Below are 26566 nucleotides of genomic sequence, written 5' to 3'. Positions count from 1 at the left end.
AAAAAAATTGTCTTAACCCCCTTCTTCTCCTCCTCCCCCTCCTTCTTCTTGACATAATTGTCAGATTTACCAAGATTTAACATGCATATAGTTTAGAGTCAAGCAGTCCCACAAAGCTTATTACCAAAAAGGATACTAACGCTTGTAGTAGCCTCCTGATACCCCCTCCCCACATTTCCCACTCTCCAGGGAAAACCACCTTCACATTTTAAAAGTGAGTCTTTGGGTATTTACATCCCTGTCTCTAAGGATGATTATATAGTTGCTTCTTGATTTTTTTTCCATTTCAGGCATATGTGTATAGACTCCCCACCCCTAATCCTACCAGTAAAGCAACCTTATAATTTTGGATATGTCAACATTCAGTGTTTATATTATTAGTGGTCATGTAAGTGTTGTGCACTGCCAAGTGATATGGGCTGCAGTGATTTGCTTTTCTGTGCAAGTTATTATTTTTCCTATGGTTAATTATTGTCTTTTGTTCATTGAGTAATGTGCTCTGTACTTATCCCTAATTTATTCTCAAACTCTCCCTCAGAAATGTAAATCTTTTCTCAAAATGCTTAAATACATCAGATGTTTTATTAATTTCATCTTCTTGAATAATTCTCCCTTGGTCCCTTTCTCTGCTCCAGTCAGTCTCTCTCTCTCTCTCTCTCCCTTTCTCTCTCTCTCTCTCTCTCTCTCTCTCTCTCTCCCCTTCTCCTTTCCTTCCTCTCTTCCCCACCTTCCTTTTTTGGGTCCCAGTGTTCCGGAGTTTTACAATGATGCATCTTGTTGCAGATCACTTTCTTTCATGGTGCTAGGTCCTTTGTGAGCTCTTTTCATGTGGAAATTTATGTCCCCGTCTCTTCTCGGCCTTTTGGCTAAGATCAAGTGTGGAAACTTACGTCCTTCCATTCTGGAATGTTCTGGAATTATTTCATGGACAACAAACTCCCTCTGTGTCCACTGTTTTCTTTCCGGAATGCTCATTTCTTAGGTTTTGGATCTACTAGAACTGTGCTCCAATTTTAAGATCTTTTTATTACCATTGTTTCATTTTTGTCCTTTTGCTCTGTTGTCTGAGAAAATTTTTCAACATATCTTCCAGCCTTTTGTTGAGTTTTTCCTTTCTGCTATTATATTTGTAATTTCCAAGAATACTCTTTGTTCTCTGAATTTTCTTTTTTCATAGCACTCTGTTCTTTTTTCAGGGATGCATATTTTCTCATCCCTTTGAGCTCAATAAGGGTAGCGTGCTGTTTAAGTTTTCCTCCCTCACCTCCAATGTTTATGCTTGGGGTTTTTTTTGAGTGTCCATGTTTCAGATTGGAAGCTTTCCTCCTCTCCATGGTATACTCAACTATCTGCTCATATTTAAGAGAAGAACTGTAAAGACAACCTTGTGTGGGTAGGGGGGGTTAGTGACAGCAGACTTCACTCCAGGGTCGTCTAGATGAGTGGTTTCATGGGGAAACCCTGGATGTTGGTGTCATGAGGTCTTTTTCAATAAGATTTTTTTGTTAAGATCTGGTGGTTTTTTTTTTTTTTTTTTTTGAGCTGATAAGTCTTTTCTAATATCCTGCCTGAAAAAATATCTACATAATCTGCCTAGTTTCTGCAAGCTGGTAGGGTAGGAGTTCAATCCCAACATTCAGTAGAAAACTTTTATATAATCCCCCTGTTTTTTAATATAGTCCCTTTTGGTGAACTGTGCCTGGCATCTTCTAATCTAGAAACTCTGTTTTTCCATTTCCAGGGAGCAAACCTCCAGATCTCTGCCAGAAGTAACTGATCTGCATGGTGTAGGAGACAGAATCTGGGATCTAACTGCTTCTCATGAACCAGCCTTTCTGTTTCAGCCTCACCATCATTCCTACTTCTGGAGGTACCTCATGCCACCAACTCCTATGCCTTTTGAGTATTTAATGGCGTAAATCAGTTTGCACCATGGCTATCCCCATTACTGCCTTCAGATTGATGTCACTTTTGAAGTCTTCATAGTCAGCTACTGCCCTTCCCTCTGCCTTTTCCAACTCCCCAGAATACGCTATTGGGGTTTTTTCCTCTGTTTTCTCTTTTTTCGTGTGTGGTTTATTTCTCTTTTTCCTAAAGTGAGGTCTGTGCCCAACATGGGGCTTGAACTCAAGACCCCGAGATCAAGAGTTGCACGCCTCTCTGACTGAGCCAGCCAGGTGCCCCTGTTTTGGTGATTTATATCTTTTATTTTTGTTAAGTGTAATGTCACTTTTGTTGGGTTTCACAAGGGAGTAAAGACTGATGCAGGAGTTAAGCTCTTACCTTAACTAGAGATTCCTCTTCTTTATTGTTACCTCTGCCCTGTCCCCTCCCCAGTCACAGCCCCCTGCAATCTAGGTATTGTCTCCCTTGTGCATGTGGCTGGGCTCTGCTACACCAATTCCTTTTGGACCTCCAGGACTGGTTGACTGCTTGAATCCATGAAAGTGGAATCCCCAGTGCAAGCATTGGCAGGAAGCACCACCCCTGTGCCAGCCCTGGCCAGTGGGTAGATCTCATGTGGACAGGTAGGCTATCAGAAAGACCAGAATTTCCCTGGCCTCCCTCTCCTCTGCTTTGAGTTGCTGTTGAATAAACCACCAAGCCATCTTATGTCCAGATGTGTCATCGGGGTGGCCCTGTTCAAGGGGCCAAGGAGGTGACAGCCAGGCCGGTGGCTCCGTCTAAGCTTTGTGGGGTGGTCTCCCAGATCTGTTCTTCAGCTTTTAACACATATGGTATAGAACTTCATCCATTTGTCCCATGCGGCCCGGTGTTCGGAAACTAACACAGGTGAATCAAACTCACAGCACAATGAGTCACCGTATAGTGTGCCTATTGACTGATTTATAATCAACTTTGTCTTTTTCCAATAACCGGGTCATTTATACCTACTATCTGGGGTATTTCCGTTCCAGTATCAAGCCAGATAGAAAGCTCAGTTACCAGATGTCTTCTGTCCAACAAGACAGACCAGTTACGTTTACATCTATTATTTACAGTTAATCCCCACCCTGCCCCCATGAGCTGTTATCCTCATTTGACAGATAAGGAAACCAATATTCAACGAAGCTGAGTAAACTACTCCAGCTCTGGAAAGGCCTCTCTAGTGACCTTTGGTCTGGGTCCTGAAAGAAGACTGTGGACAGGTGAGGAGCCAGGGGGACAGGGCAGGCAGTGGCCCTGGAGTACAGAACACATGTCCCAGCCTGAGAAGCCCTGTGGCTGCTGCCTGGTGAGCATGGGTGAGCCCTGAGGGGCCCATGTGAGAGACTGCAGGGAGGAGGGCCGAGTCCACGGCCAGGGGCCCCTCGGAGCCAGGCTGGCCTGGGTGCTTGGATTAGACAGCTCTTCAGGGAGGGCAGGGGGTGGCTATCAAAAAGATCACACTTTTCTACGACACTCTTGTGTTGTTTCAGTCTCTCGCGTTACCTGGATATTTTTTCCAACTTGGCCGACTTCCTTGTCTAGAAAGTTCCCTGCAGAGGATTATCTTTTTTTTTTTTTTTTTTACTTCACTTATTGTGAGACAGAGAGAGAGAGCACAAGTGGAGGTGGGGCAGACAGGGAGAGAGAGAGAATCCCAAGCAGGCTCTGCACTGTCAGCGCAGAGCCTGACGCGGGACTGGGACCCACAAACCGTGAGACCATGACCTGAGCCAAAGTCAGACGCTTAACTGACTGAGCCACCCAGGATCCCTGTGGAGGATTATTTAACCAGGCTGTCACCGTCTTTCCTACAAGGTTGTATTATCCATAAGTCCTCAAGTTTGGCCGCCCACTGATGAGGAATAATTTGAGGACCAAAAGACCTGTGCTTCCCCAACTTAAATGTCCATTGCAATCACCTAGAGAGGCTATTAAAAACACAGGGGCCCCAACCTACCCCACTGAATCACCGGGATTTCTTTTCTGTTTTTTTTTTTTAAGTTGGTTATTTATTAGGTGATCTCTACACCCAGCGTGGGGCTCCAACTCACGACCCTGAGATCGAGAGTCACACGCTCCTTTGACTGAGTCAGGCAGGTGCCTCATTTTTTTTTAAGGTTTTTTTTTTTATTTTTTAATTTTTTATCTACAGTCTATTCTCATGCAGCTGGCCTGACCATTTCTTAGAAACTCCATGCCCCAGGACAGGATCAGTGGCAGGCTACGCATCAACAGACATGTGAGTGACTGCAGCATAAATCTTGAGCAAAACCCGTGTCTTCTGCCTTACGGTGGAGACTCCAGGCGGGCAGGGGATGTGTCTTCTGTCTACAGATGCCATAGATACTCACTGCCCTTCCTTTGACAGGACTGTCCTCACCCATCCAATCAATCGGCTAGTGATATTTTCCACGAAGTGCTAGACACAATACTGAGAAATAGTCATTGTCCTCAGGAAGCTTTCATTGATTTCATTTTTTATTAAAAAAAAATTTTTTAATGTTTGTTTATTTTTGAGACAGAGAGAGACAGCGTGAGCGGGGGAGGGTCAGAGAGAAAGAAGGAGACACAGAATCCGAAGCAGGCTCCAGGCTCTGAGCTGTCAGCACAAAGCCCGACGCGGGGCTCGAACCACAAGCTGTGAGATCATGACCTGAGCCGAAGCTGGACGCCCAACCGAATGAGCCACCCAGGCGCCCCTTGCTTTCATTGATTTTAAAAAGCATTTTTGGGGCGCCTGGGTGGCGCAGTCGGTTAAGCGTCCGACTTCAGCCAGGTCACGATCTCGCGGTCCGTGAGTTCGAGCCCCGCGTGGGGCTCTGGGCTGACGGCTCAGAGCCTGGAGCCTGTTTCCGATTCTGTGTCTCCCTCTCTCTCTGCCCCTGCCCCGTTCATGCTCTGTCTCTCTCTGTCCCCAAAATAAATAAACGTTGGAAAAAAAAATTTTTTTTTTAAAAAAAAAGCATTTTTTTTTTTTTTTTTTTTTACATTTTAATATCCCGGAAACGGAGTTGCGCCTAAAAGTTGATTGTATCTTAGCATTTGTTACGATGCAATAGAGAGTGTTTTTTCTTTCTTATGGTATGTAAAATGATGAAGCCTCTTGGAATCCATGGTATCTTCAAATTGATGAAACACAGTAGTTGCAAAGGGAATAATATACCTGTATAAACAGGTAACTGACGTGAACCTTGCTCGTGCCGTTCCCCCTGCACAAGTAATTCTGCACATCTATTTCATCAGTGCTACTGATTTATTATGACTCAATTCAAATGCCACTTCCTCCAGGAAGCCTTCCATGTCACCTCAGTTCCTGCACTCAGTGTGGATGCAGAGTCCTTCCTCCGGGCTCTTATTCTTGCCTCTGACCTCCACTTACCAAGCCGTGTTACATTCGTCCTCCCCTCTCCAGACTGTAAGCTGAGTCTAGGCAAAGATGCAGTCGTACCTCTCTGTGTTCCTACCACCCAGCACAGAGCCTGGTACGGAGACGTTCGGTCAACGTTTGTGGAATGCGTGAACGATGTACGTTCTTTACCACGTGTAATGCCACCGGATTTCAGCAGAAAGGCGGGGCTGAGGCTAGAAAGGCAAGGGAAGTCTTCATGAAGGGATTGGGAATGGGCCATGCTGGCAGGATGGCTGATGGAATCACTCAGGACTGCCGTGAGGGAGAAGAATGGGCCAGCGCTAAGACCTTCATTTCTCCCACCAGGTAGATCCCGCGAAAACCGTTACTTGGTTGGATTTCGTGTCTGAATTTCGGGAGGCTGTGGGGGTTCATCCATCATCATCCTTAATAATCGACTCTGGGTGTTAACACACAGACACTGAGGTTCAGAGGCAAGAGCGGCTCCCCCCTCGGTGCGCTCTCACAGGAAGCCCTGAATATACATAGACTTTGTGGTTTAGACCTCAGAGCTTCCTGTCAGATCTTGACAAGGTTTAGCAAGTCGAAGAAGCCAGGAGAAGGGGGGCAGATGGGACCACAAAAATGGCACCAGCATTTCAAAGCAGGTGCTTTCGCACCGCCTATCATTGTCAACCTTAACTGAAAACTGTTTTGGTTTTCTTTTCTTCCCACTTCCCCCAGTGCAGTTAGCATGTGGCAGCTCGCTGGGGATGGGGTATGCCCTTTTCCTAATGGCCATTTAAGACCCTCGGGGTTTGATTCCACCGACCTGGCTCTTGGCCTGCCTTTTGGTGGTGTTTGGTAGGCTCGTGTCACTGCCAGTATTCACGGATTCCTTTCTTTTCGGGGATGATTCTACAGATCCTTGTGCCCGTGTCTAAACAGTCAAGGAAGCGAGACCCAAACAAGTACGTTTGCTGGTGGCCCTCCTTACACTTTGCGCGCAGAGGTTTCAATCCATCAGACAAGTCTACATATAGCCTATCGGGCCAGCTTTGCAGCTGAGACCCGGGGAGCACGTTCTGGTTGTCCTCGGCGGGGGGATTAGGCGGTCCGGGTGAACTGGGGTGACCAAACTGGATCCTGCTGTCACACACACCCGGCCTCCTCCTTATCCAGCAGCTTGATGCTGGGCTTCTTTCTACAATGAGCAGACACGGAGGTCAAATGAAAGCTTTTATTTCCCTTCTACGTCCAAGATGGTGGGCAAGCGTCCACCAGATACATAAGAAATGCAAGGGCGTCTTGAGCAGGCAGACGGCTTGCAGCGAGGTCCCGGTGCTGCAGGACGCCTCACGTCTGCACGGGATCTGAAGGGGAGGCGAGGACTTGGTGGTCGGTGGCCCATCCTCCTGATGGTGGCACTTGTACTGCCAGCCCTTCTGGGCGTGACAAGGAGCAGCGGCTCCAGGTGTTAGAGCATGCAGGTGAGCTAGGAGATGCCGACACGGCATGGCCCGCGAGCCCAGGGGTGGTCATCCTACCACAGAACACGCCTGATGGAAGTGTAGGTGCTCCCCCTCCCAGCGGAGAAATTCCACGGTGCCTTTATGGGAAAGGACGATTTCTATCACTTTTAATTAGAGGAAGGGGACACCCAGGTCAGGAGACAGAGTTATGAGTTTCCTGTGGCCCCACGGGGAGCTTTGGGTTGAACTCGAGGCCTGGGGAGGGGAGGGCCTTTCTGCTGATAACCTTGTGTGGCTGGTGGAGGGGGGGCCTTCCTCTGCTGGTTGTGCTGGGCCCGGTGGCCAGGAGGCGGTGGCCGATGACCCGGGGCCTGGGGCCGATGACTGGGCGGTGGAGGAGCCTGGGACGCAGCGGGACTTTGAGGAGTCGAGCCTGGCACCTGGCAGGGCTTCGGGCCCCTTTTCTTGGTGGTTACTCTGCATGCTTTTATCTCCAGCTCTTCATCTGCAACAATAAAACCTCTGACAGGTCTCTCGGTAAGATAGGATTGGTGTAAATATTTACTGAGTGTACCACCTACGTGCAAAATGCCATGCTGTTTGGGGGGATGCGATGAGGCAGAAGCCCCCTCTGCGCTCTAAAATGTCCAGGTCCTGTAGGAGAGACAGAAACGCCCACCAGCAGGGTGGAGTGAGAGCCCAGGGCTTCCAGAACTCAGGGAGCCAGAGGCAAAGAGGCGGGGAGAGGAGACAGCTTTGTGTCTGGGTGTCCTGACGACATGGACCTCAGTGCCCTGCCTCTGGGTTATCCAAGAGACCATGCTCAGAGGGGACCCTGTGGTTAGAGCCCTCAGGGCAGGAGCTTAATAGTCAGAGGGGACATCAGCAACAGCCTGCCTTCAGGTGGGTTTCCCTGTTAGATCTGCCTTTCATGCAGTTGTGTTCCAAGGAACGTGAGCAAGAGGCTTTTGAGACCTTAGAAACTCCCTAGTGTCTATGCATTTCTCAGAAATTCACAAACCAGCCCCATCCTCTTGGGGTTGGCAGGAAAAGAACTTCTCGCCCCGTCTGGAATTTTCCATGATGTGTGACTGCCCTCCACGAAGGCAGGGCCACAACTCCCAGTAACGTGGCTGTTCCTTTGCTGTCTTAAAACCACACGGGCAATCTGTGAGGAGGCTTCCTACTTCTCTAGGCCTGGCGGGCCCCGCTGGCCCCTCGGGCCTCCCCGGGCTACGAGGGAGGCGTTCTGGTCTCTGTGTCCAAAGCCATCCTTGGGGGGCGGGGGGGCTCCCAAGGGAGCTGGGGTGGGCTCCCAAGGGAGTTAGGAAGAGGGTGTCCTCCTGGGGCCAAGGAATGGCCCTACATGTCAGTATGGAGCGGGTACAGCCCCGGGAATCACAGGCCCCCTCTGAACCACCCCCCACTGTAGCTTCGGGTGAGGCTGCCCATGGAAGAGCCGCCCCTCATGGCAGAAAATGCAGTCTCAGGTGGCTTTGAACGTGAAGACTCAGAGTCTAACAACGTGGTTGTGACACGTGAGGGGCCAGAGTGCTCTGTGCACCAAAGGTCAAGGGCACAGAAAGGGAAAAACACGTCCTCTATGCCACTTTTGCTGGCCCGAGGTAGCGGTGGGTACGCCAGCACGCTGTGGGGAGGACCTTGACCCTGACCCCAATTCCCAGCAGTGGGGCTCTTACAGCCCTCGTCTAAGGCAAGCTTGGGCTGCCCATTTGTCCACCACCCACCGTCCCGTCCGTTTGTTCTTCAAACATCTATTCCCTGTCTTCTGGGTTCGGGTGCCATGGCTAAAGTAGCAGCAACGGCTCGGCCGCAAACACTGCCCTCAGGAAGCCTGAAATCAAGTGACACAGAGCGGAACGCACACAATGCACACAATGTCCGTCTCCGGTGAGAGCCCGGAGGGGTGCAGGCAGAGCCCAGGGGCTCTGGGAGGAGGGGTTGGGTGTGGCCAAGTGGCTGAGACCCCCAAGCCGGCTCGCACAGACAGGTGAGCTGTGGCTCGGAGCGGCCTGCCTGGCAGAGCAGGACTGTGGGGCCCGGTTTGCCCACGCCTGTCACTTCAGCCACTGCCCAAATGTCTGCTCCCAGGAATTACTCCACACTCAGTGTCCTTTCTCACTCACCTCGCCTCCTGGGTACGCACCCGGGGCCCAGACTACGGTGACGCAAGCAAGATGCCCAGGGCATGGCCTTGAAAGAGCCCTCACTCTCAGGGTTGGGCAAGGGCAGCATGGGCCCTGAGGGCGATAGTCTCCTTCAATTTTGCTTCATTTGATGGGCTCCCGGCTTATATCGCCCTCGTCCTGACTCAGCCCGCGGGCCATAGGATTGGGAGGGAATCACTCACCCTCATTGAGCTTGAATTTCCTCACCTGTATGGATATTATCTATCTCACAGGATCACCGAGACAGTTGGATATGATAATGAACATGAAGCATTGTTACAGAGATAAGTGCCTGGCACAAGTGACCGCTTGTCAGCGTCGGCTAATGATCACGCTGGTCACTTTGGCCTGGCGAAAGCAGGGATCGCCTTGTCACGGGGTGCCACGCGAGGGCCACGTCGGAAGAATACGTGGTCTTTGACCATCAGGCAGTGGACAAATGCAGGGGGACTCGGGCAGAGAACCGCCTGAGCAGGGCACAGGGGTGACGGAGCTACGCGTGCCTGTGGGACTCGGCAAGCAATTCTGCTCCATGGGGGCAGAGAGCGCTGGAAAGATGGTGGTGGAAATATGGCGCCACACTGGGGGCAGTGGTGTGGCAGGACATGGGGCTGAGGGGCAGGGGCCCGAAGGAGACCCAAGGCGAGAAGTCTGAAGGAAGCAAGCTAAATCCAAAAGGGGTCCAAGGCCACCCCTGCTGGGGCAGGTTCAGCCCACATCCTTGTTTGCGTGGCGCTGCCGGTGGCCGGCATGGGCCTCCCGGGCCCGCTCTAGGGAGAGACCCAGAGTGAGGGGACCCAGCCCTACAGTGAATGGCAGATTGCCCAGGACCCGAGGGACCTTCCTGCCTGGCTGCACGTCTTGCTGTTGGCCGGACACAGCTTGCTGTACGCTCCTGGAGCATGGGGCCCCGCCCCCACCCCAGAGCCTGCAGGGACACCTAAGGCACCGTCATGTGAACTCACTGCCTTGGGTGGCCTGTACTGTATGCTCTTTGAGCCCAGCTCCCCACTTCTGAGCCTAACGTTCTCATTCTTGGTGGCTGTTGGAGAGGCCTGACTTGCGGACGCAACAGTCCCAGAACTAGCACGTTCCGTGTGAACAACAAACCAGAAAGGGGGGCATAAACCCCTGGTTTTAGACCATACGTGTCCTCGTAGGTCCCTGAAATTGTACCTGTGCTCCTAGGAGCCTGGTCCTGAACACATCTCGGGCTGCCCTCTCAAGAGAGGACGAGATGTTTGTTGATGGAAACCATGTTTTGACGCTAACCGCTCTACCCACGTAGAGACGTGTGGCTCATTCGAAATAGGTCCGCATAGGCCTTCACCGAGTCAGCCTCGGCGGGGGATTCCAGGAGGCCAACCAGGATTCGGCTTCTCACAGCTCTCCTACTGTCGCCACCGAGAATGTGTTTTTCAAAGATCAAGCTAACCACGAAATGGAACACACTGTAACCGCTGGTGATAAGCCTGACATCCTCAAACTCCCCATCTCCATTATTTTCTTTACAGACTCAGAGTGTCGTCCCCATGAGTTGTTTCCATGGGGATTTTGCCTGGGGCCTGCAGGGGGACAGAAATGGGGTGGCGGGGTGGGGGGACAGAAGTGGGGTGGCGGGGGGCGGGACTTACCATTCCTCCTACTGTTCTGTTTTTTCCTCTTGTTGATGTAGAAAATGAGTAGCACCATGAAGATGACGAAGATGGTGCTTCCTCCACAAACACCAATAATGAAATACAGGTCCAGACCCTTCTCTGCAAGAGGAACAGGAGTGGATGGAGCGGGGGAGGGGTCCCGGGCAGAGCGGCCATCTTACTGCGCTGGCCAAGGACTCCTGCCTCCCGCATGACGCGGATAAAAAGAGCCTGATGGGACTTTTCAACCTCAGAAAAGCCGAGCTCGTGGAGGCTCTCAATTGTGTCAGCCTCCAAAAGGGCAGGGTCCAGGATAAGCCCCCCGACCCCAGATGGCTCCTGGGTGTGGGGGGGCGGGCGGCTGGTCTGGACTGGAAATGCCAAATTCCTCGTGTGCTGGGACATTGTCCACTGCTCCTCATCAAGGCGCATGTCACAGAAGTTTAGCTCTGAGGAGGAGTTTAGAGACAATCTAGCGTCACCTTCGAGTTTCACAGACAGGCCCAGAGAGGGAGGATGAGTTGCCTGAGGCCACACAGCATCTGTTTCTGAGTGGTTCCTTTAAGCAGCCCCTCGTGTCCAGGTTTCTGCACTATTTACCCACCTTCATCTCTGGCTGCCCTCCTGCACCATTTTTCCCCCTCACCCTCTTGACCAGGCATTTTCCAAAGACTTGGGGTAAATCTTTCAGTTGTCCGGCCCACTGGCCAGCAACCCCTCCCGGATTTTCCCCGGCCCGTGGGAGAACCTCACACACGCAGTGAGTTAGCAGCAGCCGTGGATTTGATCTTCAGCTCACAGACCGTCAGTGGCTGTGATGCCACGAGGCTGACAACTCTGTGTGCAGAGAAATGGGTTTGAATCCAGGCTCTTCTAGGCAAGAGCTGTGTGACCTTTGGTAAGGGACTCCACCTCTCTGAGCCTGTTCCATTCTTCATAAAAGGGAGATCATGAAACTTACATCACAGGGTGGCTGTTGGAGGTCAATCAGATAATGGATGTGAAAGTGCTTTGTAAACTGTAAAACAACACATAGGGGTGAGGTCTTGTTCTTAGTAGAGCCCTGTGCACTGGTGATTCTGGGAGCCATTTCCCGGGAGAGGTGCTGGGCCGGCTGCCCTTTGTGAGTCAACAGCAGTTAGAGAGGCAGCAGCTGGGGCCGTGTGGCGGGGGACTGGCACATCTGGAGAACAAACTGGAGCTCAGCCAGTGTCACAAGGAAACCCTTTTCCAGCCCAACGTCCCCAGGAAGACCCTGTTACCCGGGAAGCCCACGATGGGCCCTGGCAGCAGGCCAGAGGCCCGAGAAGCAAACTGAACAGATTTGACTGCAACGGTTTGTTCATTCTCTCTTTCCTCGGGTCTCTCTCTGCCCCATTCTTTGCCTGCCGGTTACACAACCTCTCCCTGCCGTGTGGACGAAGGTGCCTCCATTCGAAAAGCAGGCAGGACACTAAGCTCCCGTTCCATGGGACCGAGAAAGCATTGGGGTCCTTTAGGCTCCGCAGGCTGAAGCCAGGGGTTGCTGGAGTCTCTCTCGGGCTCAACTCCCCAGGATCTGAGACAGGTCAGGGAGTGCGGGCCGAGCCACGCAGCCATGGGGCGGCCACACCCCAGTGTGGGGGCACTGGGAGATAGGCGGGCATGCCTCACACCGCCCGCTGGCAGGCCTGTCCGGCGTGGCCCTCCGAGGCACCTGGGGTGCTCTCCACAGGGAACCTTCCAGCTTGTCTCAGAGGCGGCCATGGCTCCATCATTTAAAACCACACCCTGTCCGTCTCTGAATCCAAGCGTTCGGCTTCCTGTGTGCCCTCCTGGAGATGATGTGCCCCTACGTTGCTGTGATGGGGTCCTTCTTCTGCCTCCAAACCTGCTCCTCCCTCAGGGTTTTGGTTTCGAGGACAGGCTCACCTCTGCTGAGCCAAATGGTTAGTCTTGTCCTTGCCCCGCTCTGGCTTGGCCCTTGAAAGTGATCCCTTTGAGGGTACCTGCACCTCCCCCGGCCCTCCCAAGGTGTTCTTCCCGTCTCTTTCTCGGCCCTTCCTCGGACTGGCGTCTGCTCTGCACCACAGAGGAAGGGACACGAAGGTCCCACCTTTGAGCCTTGGCTTCTCCCGAGGCCCTTCCTGACTCCCTCCATCGCTGATGCACACACATGTCTATACTCGTGGGCTCTGGCTAAAATAAACATGAAGAGCAGGTTTGCCCGATAAAACACAGGACACCCAGGTTCATTTGAATTTTGGATAAACAATGGATAAGTTTTAGCATAAGTATGTCCCATGAAGCACTTAGAAGATACTTATACTGTCTTTTGTATTTGCTAAGTGGGGCAGCTCTGATCAGGGGCCTCCCGGAAGGGGTAAAAGAGGTTGTGAAGTCAAGAAGGGACAGATAGATTCACGCAGGGAGCCTCAGTGATCGGGGGCAGGGGGGCGCGGAGCCATGGCTGGGGACCAACGTGAAGAGTGAAGTGATGCTGGTCTAAGCGTGTGGTGGGCAGACTCTAAGCTGGCCCCCACAGCCCCCCACCTCCGGGTATTCCCATCTCTGTGCAGTCCCCTCCTATGCATGTGGGCTGGGCTTACTGAGTTGCTTCTGAAGAACAGAACACAGCAGAAGTGATGGGATATGTCTCCTGAGGTGAAGTTACAAATAGACTGTGGCTTTCGTCCCGGGTACTTACTCTTTCTCTTAGCCAGCAAGGAGGGAAGCTAGCAGCCATATTGTGAGGCGGCCCAACGGTCCAAGTGAACGAGCCTGGACGTGGACCCTCCCCGCACCGAGCCTGGGCCTGACTGACATGACTGTGGTCCCTGCCGGTGTCTTGACTGCGGCCTCACGGAAGACTGAGCCAGAACCAGCCAGCAAAGTCATTCCCAGACTCATGACTCACAGACACTGGGAGACAGGAACTGTCATTGCAAGCCACTAACAAAAGTAATCTGTTATGCAGCAACAGATAACTAATTGAAAGTATATATGAAAAAGCCTCACTTCTGACTTCATAGCAGTTCAGGGCTGTTTCCAGAGGTAGCTAACCAGCCATAGTCCCTGTGGAAACTCAGGGCGTCTGGCCAATTAACTATTTTTGTGTGTGTTCAGTGTCCCTTCGGAGGGGTTAACCAGACAGCACGGGAAAGGTACTCATAGGATACCAGAAGAAGAGACTTTTGGAGCTCATGGCGCTCATTCTCTTTGTGGACCAGGTGACAGAAGCCCAGAGGTGGGGGTGGGGGTGGGGGAGCTCTGACGAGGTAATCTTGCTAAATTTGGACAGACCCAAACTAGAAGTCCAGGCCCCTGGTCCCCAGAGCTCCCACTACCACAGGCTGCCTCTCAAGAATTACTTCCGGGGGTCATGTCAAGCTGGGGACCCTGGAGAGGAGTTTAAACTCTTAGAGTTTCAGGACTTCCTGGTGCTGACACCACACGGGGCTGTCAGCTCTGTGGTGGGAGGAGCTTCGCCTCACTGTGTCCGCCGTCTTCCCTGGCCGTGAGCGTGTCCTCTCCCCGTAGCCCCCCTAACTTCTGGGTTCCTACGGCCCTTCTACCTTTGCTCCTGGTAGGAAGTACTGCCCATCTCCCTTGTACAAAGTAATCTTTTTTTGCTCCCTTCTCCATCATTACCCTGGGAGTCACAATCCTGGTCACTGACTAGCTGAGGGACCTCGAGCAAGTCAGTGGACCTCTCTGGGAAATGGGGGTTTGCATGAGATAAACCTCGACAGTTCCTTCAGAGGATCTTTTCGATTGCCTGACGTTAAATTGTGCCCCATGGACGGACGCCCAAGAACACCACACCCCTCTCTCCTTCAAGGCTTCCCTTGAAGGTTTCCAGAAGGAAGAGGTGTGTTTTCAAAGGGCTGCCTCCCAGCCCAGTCCCCCGTGCCCCAGAGCGAGTCTCTGCCCCAGACCTGACAGGCTGTGTTTGCCAAATGAGCTTGGGATGTCGGACCAGTGCTTGCCACGCACCTGAACAAGTGATCATCTTCACGTCGCTTTCCTTGCTGACTTTGTTTTCTGCCGTGCAGTTGACTAATATCTTCTGCTTGTTTATAAACCTGTATGTGCTGAATTTCGAAGAAACGGGCTTGATACTGGTCCCATTTACGTACAGTTTTAATTCAGGGTCTGTTCCATTTGCTATCTTACAGACCAGGGTTTTGTTGATACAATTCCAGTCGATGTTAGGCGTTGAGACCTTCTCTGGAAAAAAAAAAAAAAAAAAAAGATCCAATTCATAGTAGTCAATTTTCTGATTTTAACTGACATACTTATTTATGGAGGGGGGAATGGAGTTAGTCTGGGACCAGGAGACGATTTCCGAGACCACTAGTTATCGTTGCAAATCATTTTTATTTAAAGAATTTTTTTTTAATGTTTATTTTATTTTTGAGAGAGAGAGACAGAGCATGAGTGGGGGAGGGGCAGAGCGAGAGGGAGACACAGAATCGGAAGCAGGCTCCAGGCTCTGAGCTGTCAGCACAGAGCCCGATGCGGGCTCAGACTCATGAACTGTGAGATCATGACCTGAGCCGAAGTCGGATGCTCAACTGACTGAGCCACCCAGGCGCCCCCATTTTTATTTTTTTTATACAGCACACTCAGAACAATTTTTTTATGACGTTCATAGATACATCATATGAGCAGGAAAAAAAATGCATCCTGTCAAATGTTTATGTGCTATTTTATACCTCAAAATGTTTTCACATACATGATGTCACTTAATCCTAACAAAGAGAAGAGGCTGATTTTTCTTGCCATTTACAGTGGATATCCCCAAAGCCCTGAGAGGTTCAATGGTGATCTAAGGGCACCCACTAATAAATGGCAGATAACAGGAGAAGCTCACTCTTCTAAGCCCAAGTTCAGGAGCATGGGTAAGACAGTTAGCATGTCTTGATCCCCAAAACTTGAGGGGGGCAATGCTTCCATGCAGCCAGGAGCCCTACCCCGGAGGTGTCGTTACATGTGTGGTCTGGGACCTTGGTCACAAACAGACCCTACTCCCATCCATCCACCAGGTCCTGGGAGGAGAGGGCCGGGTGTGCAGCTCAAGTTCTGGGGTGAGTGGGTACCAGCCCCTCATAATCATCAACTCCTTGCCTCTCTTTTTCTGACACAACAATATTCCAAGGCTGCGTCATGGAAGAAAAAGCCCTTGGCTTCACACAGGGCTGGTCCAAATCCTAATGTCACCACTTCTTAGCTGTCTGACCTCCTTCTTTTTCTTCTCTTCTGTTCTTGTTCTCACCCTTGCTCTCTTTTCCCAGACTTAACCACCTTTCTCGTTCAATTTCTCTCCATCCATTTTGCAGCCAGATGGCTGCTTTTTCAACGACCCTCCCTCCCTGCCTCCCAGGCAACGTATCTTCTCTGTGCACGTTCCCATCAAATTTCATTTCTGCTCTAGTGGATAGGTATGCAGAAATTAACTTTTCTTCCCATCCCAAGATTCTTTGGGGTCCAGAATGAACAGGATGGAGGGCCTACAAGGCAGGGACAGTGAAGAGTCTAGGGGTCAAGTCAAGGTGTCTATTTGCCTTTTCAAAATCGAAAGAATCTTCTTTCTATTTCTAACAGTAACATCTAATCATTGTAAAACTTGATCAGCTACAGTAACGTTTCAAGATTAAAAAAATCGTGTGTAATTCTACTACCCAGAGTCAATAGATGCTTTCGATACGTAACACACGTACACATGTTTTAAAAACTAAAACTGGATCGTATGATTGTGTAGTCTGCTTTTTTCCCTCCTTACTGATGATCTGTTATGAAATTCTTTCCTTTCTGAACATCAAGAAATATTCATCTCCCCATCTTTTTAAATGAGGTGTCTTAATTTAATGAAGAAGTTTGTAACTGCTGGGGACTTTGTGACCCGTTCTAGTTTTTCACTAACATAAACCACACAGCAATGAGCAGGTTCTTGGAGCCACGTCTTTGTAAATGTCCTCTCTGTAAGTAGCTTCCCGGAAGAGGCATGGCTGGATCCAGTGGGGGCACATCACGTAGATGAGAACTCCCTAGATCCAGGTTGCTAGGATTTATTAGTTCTCCCCTAAGCTCTCTTTAAGAGAACTTCTGATGCCTCTTTAGCCAGGGGAAGCAGCCTCCTCAAGGAAACTGAAACTATAGATGCGTGAAGAAACAGGGTTGGGGTAGGGCATCAGCACTGAGCAAATGGGTATTGGGTCCCAGGTGCTGTCCAGCACCTTTGCTCAGTTATCTCATTGAATATCCCATGGAGTTATTATTACACAAATCAGGCTCAGAGCAGGCGGAGAAGTTGCCCAAGGCCATGTTGCAAGTAATGAGGACCAGACCACAAGCTGAATTAAGATGCCGTGTGACACTGACACACACACACACACACACACACACACACACACACTCACTCAGCAGGCACCAGTCGTGTCATGGAAAGATCTCTGTCTTTTGGCCAAGGAGAGTGGGGGTTATTTTTGGGTAATGAACACATTCTACAATCAGTTGTGAGCTAGTTGCCTAACTGAATATACCAAAAGCCATTGAATTGTACACTTTTAAAAGGGTGAATTTCTGGTATGTGAATTCTATCTCAATAAAGCTGTTTGGCGGGGGGGGGGGGGGGGAATGTCACCATCCTCATTAAGAGAAGTGCTGAACTTGCACCCTGACTCTGCTCCTGTCAAACTGTGAGACTTCGGACAAGTTGCTCCTGATTCCCTCTGGATGATAAGAGGATGCTGTCCGCATTGCCAGGAACCTTAAACAGGATCACGTAGCAGGGCACCTGATGCCTAGTTGATAAGCCATCATCACTGTGTTACTAGATGAGACACACGTGTAAGGCTCATGTTCGGGAGAGGACACTTGAGCCCATATGGACAGGAGTCAGGAGAGCTGTGTTCCCAGGGCCCGGAAGCAGAGGCCCCTTCCGGCTCTGTTCTTAGTCTCACCCCATTTCTGGAATATCCTCTCCGTTCGGGGTTGCAGAACTAGGGTATGGAAAGTTGTCATTTGCAGGGAGCTGGCCCATCTGGGATTGCTAGAGTGGGGGCTGGGAACAGGCCGGAGGGTGATCCTAGGGAGGGGGAAGGAACCCTGTCTCTGGCGACAATTCCTGTGCAAAGCACAGAAATATTGATTTATTTGCCCTCTGAAACTCTGGCTCATGCTGTTGCTGGAGTTCCTGTCTTTCTCCCCAAGCTTCTCTTCCTCCTATTGCGCCCCTCCCCCTGCCGAGGGTCTCCTGGACTTTCAACTTGAGTGTCATTCAATTTCACTTTCTCTTCCTTGTCTGCTGTACCCAGACCATCTTGCCCATCCTTCCCCGCCCCCCCACCCCCGTGTACCCTGCTTCCTCATTTACAGGCACCCTTTATTGAGGTCAGTGGTCGTGCTTTGGCTGCCCATGAGTCAGCTGGGGTGCTCGAACACCTGCTGATGCCCCGGCCCCATGCCAGGGAGTTCGGATTTGATTGGTCCGGGCTGGGACCTAGGCACCGGTAACCTTTCTTAGCACCTCAGTTGACTCTAACAGGCAGCCTGAGTTACGAATCACCATCCAGCTCCTTCTCACCTCACTCGGATTATAGCAGCAGCTCCCTGGCTCGTTGTCAACATGCACGCCGGCCCTCCCGGCCCACCACACACAGCCAGCCACCCCTGGCGTACCTTCTACAGAGAGCAGCAAGAGTTAACTTCTGCTTCTGATCGCTCTCCTGTTGAGTAGATCTCAAACACGGGCCGTTCATCTTTAAATTCATCACTTCCAGCCCTTTAGGGCTTAGAACGACTCCTTCAGGGCATCCTGGCTTCAAACGGCTCTCCCGATGGAAGACCCAGTACTCTCCAGTTAGCTTGCCCCACACCCCGCTTGCTCCTTCACGAGCCACCTGGAATGACCGCTGTTTTCTTCTGCCCACGTGCTCCCCTCCTCCTGATTGATGCCACCTTAATCTGGGTTGGACACTCAGCTCTACCTCCCTGTAACCTCTGAAGAGAGCGTTTTAGGCAAATAGAGGTGAGGATCTCTCCCCCGTGGATTTCCACACGTGTGGACCTCATCTTTTCCACAGGACTGGAGCCCTCACTGAGCTGGGAGAGAGGCATTAGATTTTTTTTTTTTTTTTTTAGAGCTCGCCCAAGGCCAAGGTCAGGCCGGGCCGGTCCCTAAATGCTATTCCCCTACTTACTAACAGCACCCATGCTGAGATGAAGGAATTTAGGGAATAAAGACTTACCTTGAATCTTCAGCTGAAATGTTTTTTCCAACGCATTCTTTCCATCCTTATCATATATAACTACCTTGTAGGTATCGCTGTCTTCTAGCATCAGATGTTTAATTTTCAGAGTTCCATTCATTGACACATTATATTTTTCATCTGGATTCTTAGGCTTGTTGCTAATTTGGAACCTCGCCACCTTCTTTTTGCCTTTTTCCCAGTGTATATCATCTATATTAATCATTTGAGAACCAGGAATGTCCAGGTTGATGTCCTGACCCAGGGTACCCCAGACGATATCATCATTTGCAGGAGCTGCACCTATAAAAAGCAAGACAGTTACCGAGATCTTGAGACTCCCTGCCAGAGAAAGCTGGGCTCTGACCTCTTCGACTCTAACACTCGCCCCAAGGTCGCCAGTGGAGACCCACGCCACCTTACCTTGGATGGAAAAGACGAAAATCAGAAGGAAGATTTGACATGTGAGGCTCATCTTTGGGATTAGTTTCCTTGTTGTGATTCTGAGCTCTTCCTGCAAAAGGAACTGAAGTAAGACCAGTGGAATCCACCCTCTGAGAACCAAACCACGTGCCTCTCTTTTTTGCTTCTTCTACTGCAGCAATCACACACACACACACACACACACACACACACGCACACACACACATGCATGCACATACCAACCCTGCTGATGTGCTCCTTTACCAAAGCAGGTATGTCTGTATGGGTACAGGTCTTCTTACCACATTTTAATCCTCACAAAAATCTTGGGTGGGTTTTACTAGCCCCCTCAAAGACAAAAGGAACCAGGAGGCTAAGTAAACTGCTCGGGATTCCCCTTTGGTTACTGAGGATTCAAACCTAACCATTCTACCCATTCCGCTACATGGCCTCTAGCAAGATCACATAAAAATACAGGTAAATGTTCCTGAGTATCATCGCACAAACCTGTATCCTATGATTAAAAGCATTGGGAAACGTATGCATGTGAAAGAAGTATGACAATGGATGTTTTTCTCGTTCTCGAAAGACGTATTTTTACATCCTAAAATTCTTTGTGATTAGAAAGAAATATAAGCCGAGTCTCGCCTGCAAAGACTTGAAATCCCCCAGAGCTTATGTTTAGCAGACATTTTACAACTCTGTTGAAATTCAGTTAGGTAAATAAAAACTTGTTCCCAAACAAACAACAATGCGTAGAGTCTGTGGAATAATACCATCAAACAACCAGAACGAATCATTCAGAACATTTACCACGGCTAACACTACAGATGGTTAAAAAAGAGAAAAGGAAAAGTGAGAGAGGACTCAGGAAGAGGGAAGAAATTTGCGGGTCAGGGAGAGAAACAAAGTGATGCATTGATAGATGCACACAGAAAAAAAATGCACCGAGAGAGCCAGCCACAGAGAAAAGGGACACCCGATTTCCAAAGTAAGTGTCTAGTTTTTGCCTCCTTAGGATAGAGTGAGTAAAAATTTTAAGACTATGCTTGCTTGCTTTTTTTAATTTTTTAAAAATATTTATTTATTTTTGAGACAGAGAGAGACAGAGCACGAACAGGGGAGGGGCAGAGAGAGAGGGAGACACAGAATCTGAAACAGGCTCCAGGCTCTGAGCTGTCAGCACAGAGCCCGACGCGGGGCTCGAACTCACGGACCGTGAGATCATGACCTGAGCTGAAGTCGGATGCTTAACCGACCGAGCCACCCAGGCGCCCCTTGCTTTTTTTTTAAATTTAGGCACAAATATGAATATTATCTCTGAGAAAATTGCCCAGGAAATGAAATTAAGTCAAAGCAATGGATCTCAACCACTGGGTAAAAGGAAACCTACAAAGAACATTTACAGCACAGAGCCTGCTTTGCATCCTCTATCCCCCTCTCCCTCTGCACCCCCCCCCCACATGCTTTCTTCCTCTCTCGAAAATAAACGTTTTTAAAAAGTGACGTTTATTTATAGGCAAAAGGATGGACAAAATGAAAAAACATGCTGGAAAATATGTGCCACATATACGAAAAATTATTAATCTCCAAGATCTAGAAAGGTTTCCCATTAATAAGAAAAGGAAAACTCAAGTTTTTTTAATTGGGCAAGGATACAAACGAACGGTTTATAGAAGAAATGCTTTAATAGAAGAAATGCCAAGCACATGACAGGACATCTAACATAGCCATGAAATACCATTATCACCACCAGATTGGCAACATTGGAAAAGATAATGATTTACATTATTGTCAAGAGTATAGGAGGGGCGCCTGGGTGGCGCAGTCGGTTAAGCGTCCGACTTCAGCCGGGTCACGATCTCGCGGTCCGTGAGTTCGAGCCCTGCGTCGGGCTCTGGGCTGATGGCTCAGAGCCTGGAGCCTGTTTCCGATTCTGTGTCTCCCTCTCTCTCTGCCCCTCCCCCGTTCATGCTCTGTCTCTCTCTGTCCCAAAAATAAATAAACGTTGAAAAAAAAAAATTTAAAAAAAAAAAAAAAAAAAAAAGAGTATAGGAGAAACATGCATCTTTGTACGATATTGAAGGGAGTACACATCCATACTTCATGGGGAATGAAATCTGACAATATCTGCCAACCTCAAAATATATATATACTTTTACTGAGTAATTTTAATTTGAGAAATCTGTCTTACACAGATATTTACATAAATGTGCAAAAATTCTGTTCAAGGATGTTTGTTGTAGCATTTTTTTTTTTGTAGTAGAAACTTGCAAACAACTAAAATTACAATATATTCACCTTATGAAACTCGGCGTCAAGGTTAAAGTAGAATGAAGTAGACCTAACAGTGAGAATTATACTACATTATATCATATTATATATTACAATTAGTGGATGCACTGGGGGAAAAAGTCCAGAAGGATGCTGCTGCCCTTTTAACAGTGTTCCTCCTTCAAGACTTCGATTTCGAGGAGGCTGATGAGAATTGTGCGCTTTCCTTTTTAATTTTTTTTTTTTTACGTCTATTTATTTTTGAGAGCCAGAGAGAGACAGAGCACGAGGAGGAGAGGGAGACACAGACTCCGAAGCAGGCTCCAGGCTCTGAGCCTGACGCGGGGCTCGAACCCACAAACCGTGAGATCACGACCCGAGCTGAAGTCGGTCGTCCAACCGACTGAGTCACCCAGGCGCCCCAGAAATGTGCACTTTTGACTTTACCAACTTCTGCGAGGTCAGAAATTTTGGTAACAAATGCTATTTTTGTAACGAAGTTTTTTATGTCTTTTTTTAAATAAAGGATGCTTCAGACACACGTGATTTTTTTCAAAAGCATAGGCAGATTCTGAGAAAGCATTAGCATCCAGCTTTCCACTCGTAAGTGACCAGCCCACTAGCTGGCTGCCCAACTTCAAACAGATCTGGTCTTGCCTCTGTGGCGGCCATTGTATTATCTGCCTCAGCTTTTAAAGGCAGTTGCCGCCCCCTCTTCCTCCCACTTCCCTGATAGTTTTTCCTATGCTTTCATGGAGCAAATGGAAAGCAGCTTTCTGTTCTTCTTTTTGAAACAATAATTTTCTCTTCCAGCTCATTCACTTCTAAGTAATGAGCATGACACCCAGGGCACGGACCGTGAAAAAGGAAGGGATTGGCAGATCTGACTATTAAAGTTTAAAACTTTTGTACATACAACCCCCTAAGAAACATTAAAAGACAAAGTACTAAGTGGGGCAAATGAATTGCAAGATGTATGACAAAGGCTAATATCCTTGAAATGATTTTTTTTTTTTTTTTTTTGCGTAAATGCAGAGAGAAAAGACGGACACCTTGATGTTAAAAATAGGTCAAGGTCGTAAAAGGGACGATTCATAAAAGAAGAAATGCAACTGAAAAATAGGCCCATGAGAAAGTAGCCAATTTATTAACAAACAAAGCAATGTAAGTTTTAACATAGATTCTCATTTTTCATTAAAAAAATGAAATAGGGGCCCCTGGGTGGCTCAGTCAGTTTAAGCGTCCAACTCTTGATTTCAGCTCAGGTCATGATCTCATGGGTCGTGATTTCGAGCCCCGTGTTGGGCTCTGTGCTGACAGCTCAGAGCCTGGAACCTGCTTCGGATTCTGTGTCTCCCTCTCTATCTCTATCCCTCCCCCACTTGTGCTCTCTCTCTCTCTCTCTCTCTGTCAAAAGTAAATAAACATTAACATTAATGTTAATTTTGTTAACATTAAATGTTAACATTAAATGTTAACATTTAATGTTAACATTAAAATTAAAAGAATTGAACTATACAGTGTTGATGATAAGTGAAAACAGACCTTCTGGTATATGGCCAGAAGAAATGCAAATCAGTGTAGTTTCTGGTAGAAAATGTGTCAGTGTGAATCAGAAGCATCAAAAATATTAATATTTGGGCCCAGCAAGTCCATAACAATGATTTTGTCTTGTGGAAATAAGGAAGGACTTACAAGACTTGGCTCTACGTTTATACACTGGTCTCTTTTACAAGTCAAAATTGGAAGCAATTTAAACGTCTGAGAGGAGGAAGTTGGTTGAGTTAATCACAATACAGACAAACTGACTATGAAAAACAAAGGTCACAATAAGCAATATAATCTCACTTCTGCTTCTCAAAAAGTGTGTTGGGCCATGCAATACTACGTGGCAGTGAGAAAGAATGAAATATGGCCCTTTGTAGCAACGTGGATGGAAGTGGAGAGTGTGATGCTAAGTGAAATAAGCCATACAGAGAAAGACAGATACCATACGTGTTCACTCTTATGTGGATCCTGAGAAACTTAACAGAAACCCATGGGGGAGGGGGGGAAGGAAAAAAAAAAAAAAAAGAGGTTAGAGTGGGAGAGAGCCAAAGCATAAGAGACTCTTAAAAACTGAGAACAAACTGAGGGTTGATGGGGGGTGGGAGGGAGAGGAGGGTGGGTGATGGGCATTGAAGAGGGCATCTTTTGGGATGAGCACTGGGTGTTGTATGGAAACCAATTTGACAATAAACTTCATATATTGAAAAAACAACAAAAAACAAAAAACAAAAAGTGTGTTGGGTATGTGTTTTCAAAGGATGTCCAGCAGGGCGTGGGCCCGTGCATGGCGGGATAATGGCAGTTGCTCTGTTGCCCTTGGTTCTTGTCACTCTTCTAATATTTCTAACTTGATCCCATGTTGCGTTTCGACCGAAATTGAAACGTTTATTTCGATTCTCCGTGGGCCCCATACTTACTTAAAAGCTCCAGCACCACGGACTGGGGAAATGGATGAAAGGGAAGACGGAAAGAAGCCAAGCAGGAGGAGGAAGAAGGAAGCGTTCTCAGAGGCTGCTGTGGGACCAACTCCTATCCCTGATCAGGGAAATGCCTCCTGTCCTGACCCCCACCGCCCTCTCTTGGGGTCAAGGTAACGCACTGGGGGAACCAGGCAGTGCTGATGCTGGCACTTCATACCCGACCGAATGTCGTCAGTTGCTGGATGTTGTTTTATTATTATTTTTTTAATGTTTATTTTTGAGAGAGAGAGAGACAGAGCGTGAGCAGGGCAGGGGCAGAGAGAGGTAGAGAAAGAGACACAGAAGCCTAAGCAGGCCCCAGGCTCTGAGCTGTCAGCACAGACCCCCACGTGGGCCTCGAACCCACGAACCACGAGATCGTGACCGAGGCTCAGCCGACAGAGCCACCCAGGCGCCCCTGAGTTGCTGGTCTTTTGAGTGGAAAGAAACTCAGGGAGGGATCTGGCCTCCACATTCCAGCGGAGGGTTCTGAGCTCAGGGAGGCCCAGGTCAGCAGCCAAATCCCCAGCCTCTGGGACACTGTGTGCGTCCTGCTGAGGCCCCCGGCTCATCCTGGCCTCCCTTGACTTAGGAGTCACTAAGTTTGGTCCCATCTTCCTACGAGACATCCATCTCCTCCCTTTGGTGCTTCCCACTGGCCCCTTTCCACACCTTCCCACAAGCTCAGGTGAGAAACACGGAAAAGGGGGCCGCATGAAGCATGTTAGACTAAAGCCCAGGATTCCAGGGCTTCACGGATGATCGGAAAGGCCACAGCCTGTGTGTGTGTGTGCAGCCCGGTCCTGCCCACGTCAGCAGGCTGGATCCGGACAGTCGCATCAGAACCAGCAGCTGCGGCCACAGCCACTCGTGCGGCACGCAGGCCCACAGGTGGCCGCTAATGCATATGCATGGTGGGAGACCCCGTCTTTGAGAGCCTCCTCCTCTGCCAGGTATTACCTCCGGCGGGGGGGGGGGTGGGGGGGTGGGGTGGGGGTTGAAAACGGAGTTTTCTTATCTTTTCGCGTCTGCCACCCCCGCAGCAGGGAGGACGGCATCAGCCCACGGAAACAGTTCCTGTGCGAAGTCTGGGTTCCTGAGATGAGCATCACCAGCTTGGAAGTCCCCCAGGGGCCAACTGCGTCTGAGGGGAGGGGTACTGAGGGTTGGTCGGCGACCGTGTAATCACGTGATTACAGAGAAGGGCACTGGGGGCCAAGCCGACCCAACCCACCGCCTGCCAGCTCCCCGGATCTGCGCGTGCAGGCCATGTCTCTGAGCCTCCGTGGCTCATTCGTGGCTCATCCGCGAGCTCATACTGAGATTCACATGCAGTGACTTGTGTTCAGCCTCCAGGGCGGTGCCTGGCCCCAAAGAGACCCTCCACAAACGCCCGTTTTCTTTCCTGTTGGCCACCACGTTCCTCACAGAGGGGTCTCCTTAAGTGAAGAAGCCGGAGGATAAAATAGAGAAGCTTCGGGGCGCCTGGGTGGCGCAGTCGGTTAAGCGTCCGACTTCAGCCAGGTCACGATCTCGCGGTCCGTGAGTTCGAGCCCCGCGTCAGGCTCTAGGCTGATGGCTTGGAGCCTGTTTCCGATTCTGTGTCTCCCTTTCTCTCTGCCCCTCCCCCCGTTCATGCTCTGTCTCTCTCTGTCCCAAAAATAAATAAAAAACGTTGAAAAAAAAAATTAAAAAAAAAAAAAATAGAGAAGCTTCACCTTCAGAAAGAAGCTTGAGGCTCTCCAGAGCCTCTCAATCCTTCCCAGCAAGAAAGTCAATGGTGTCAGAGCCACAGGAACTAGAAAACTTTACAAGGTTTCTTAGGCGTGCTTTACTTTTTTCTGTTTTTTACTTTTGTAACCTTACTCTCTACCCCCCCCCCCCCCCCCCGCCGCTTTATTTCTCAGGGCAGTTTAGCTAGAAGGCCCACAGGACCTGGGAGTTCGTGATCTAGGAAGCGATGAGGCAGGGGACACAGGGAAACAGAGCGCTTCTGGGCCCCTGGGGTGGGAACACAAGCCCAGGACACAAGGAGGTAGAGCCAGCTGCCGGGAATAGAGGAAAACAGGCCGAGGCCTCGCGCAGCTGGCCGAGAGCAGCGTGCAGCGGGAACTGCCTACTGACCTTGGCCTAGGCCGCGGGCCGGGTGGCTGGAAGCCCGTGCAGCGCTCTCACAAACAGCGAGAGCCCAATAAATGCTGGTTGTAGGAGCAAGCGAACAGAGAAGGTGAAGGAAGAGTTGGTGCTATGGAATTCAAGCTGGGGGACCCGCGGGCCAGGTATGCTTTCGAACTTCTGCTTGCCAGCTGTCTGAAATGGTGAGGTGCGGAGGCAGCACTCTGCCTGCTCAACCCAGATCAGAAGGTTATGGCGAGGGCTAGATGAAGTCACCGACGAGAAACCTTACACCGGAAGGGTTTGGAAGGTGCGGAGCTGGTGGGAGTGGCCATGAGAATCTTGCAGCGCGCGCGCGGGGTGGGGGGCGGGGTGGACCGTGCAGGGCAGGTTTCCCGGAGTTGGGTCAGCGGTGGTCAGACCCGACACCGGGTGAGAGG

General features: G+C 49.7%; 1 protein-coding gene across 1 annotated transcript; it reads right to left on the bottom strand.

Annotated features, from left to right (window-relative positions):
* Positions 1-6504: 6504 nt before the first annotated feature.
* Positions 6505-19383, bottom strand: CD2 (CD2 molecule). Its single transcript, XM_025935055.2, has 5 exons — positions 19231-19383; positions 18808-19110; positions 14552-14785; positions 10574-10696; positions 6505-7255 (listed from the first exon to the last, which is right to left on the bottom strand). The coding sequence occupies exons 1-5, from the start codon at positions 19280-19282 to the stop codon at positions 6957-6959; spliced, it is 1011 nt and encodes a 336-aa protein (XP_025790840.1). The 5' UTR covers positions 19283-19383; the 3' UTR covers positions 6505-6956.
* Positions 19384-26566: the final 7183 nt, after the last annotated feature.

Source organism: Puma concolor, chromosome C1 (assembly GCF_028749965.1).
Source record: "Puma concolor isolate L17-30 chromosome C1, mPumCon1.1.hap2, whole genome shotgun sequence".
Taxonomy (NCBI): Eukaryota; Metazoa; Chordata; class Mammalia; order Carnivora; family Felidae; genus Puma; species Puma concolor.
Note: the sequence above shows the minus strand (reverse complement) of the source record. Positions and strands in the feature narration are given on the sequence as shown.

Coding starts and splice junctions, on each gene's coding strand:
- CD2 (XM_025935055.2), bottom strand. CDS start 19,282: ATGAGCCTCACATGTCAAATCTTCCTTCTGATTTTCGTCTTTTCCATC. Junction 19,111..19,230: donor TTTCGTCTTTTCCATCCAAG/GTAAGGTGGCGT, acceptor TGCTTTTTATAG/GTGCAGCTCCTGCAAATGAT. Junction 10,697..14,551: donor GAAGATGATCACTTGTTCAG/GTGCGTGGCAAG, acceptor TTCCTCTTGCAG/AGAAGGGTCTGGACCTGTAT.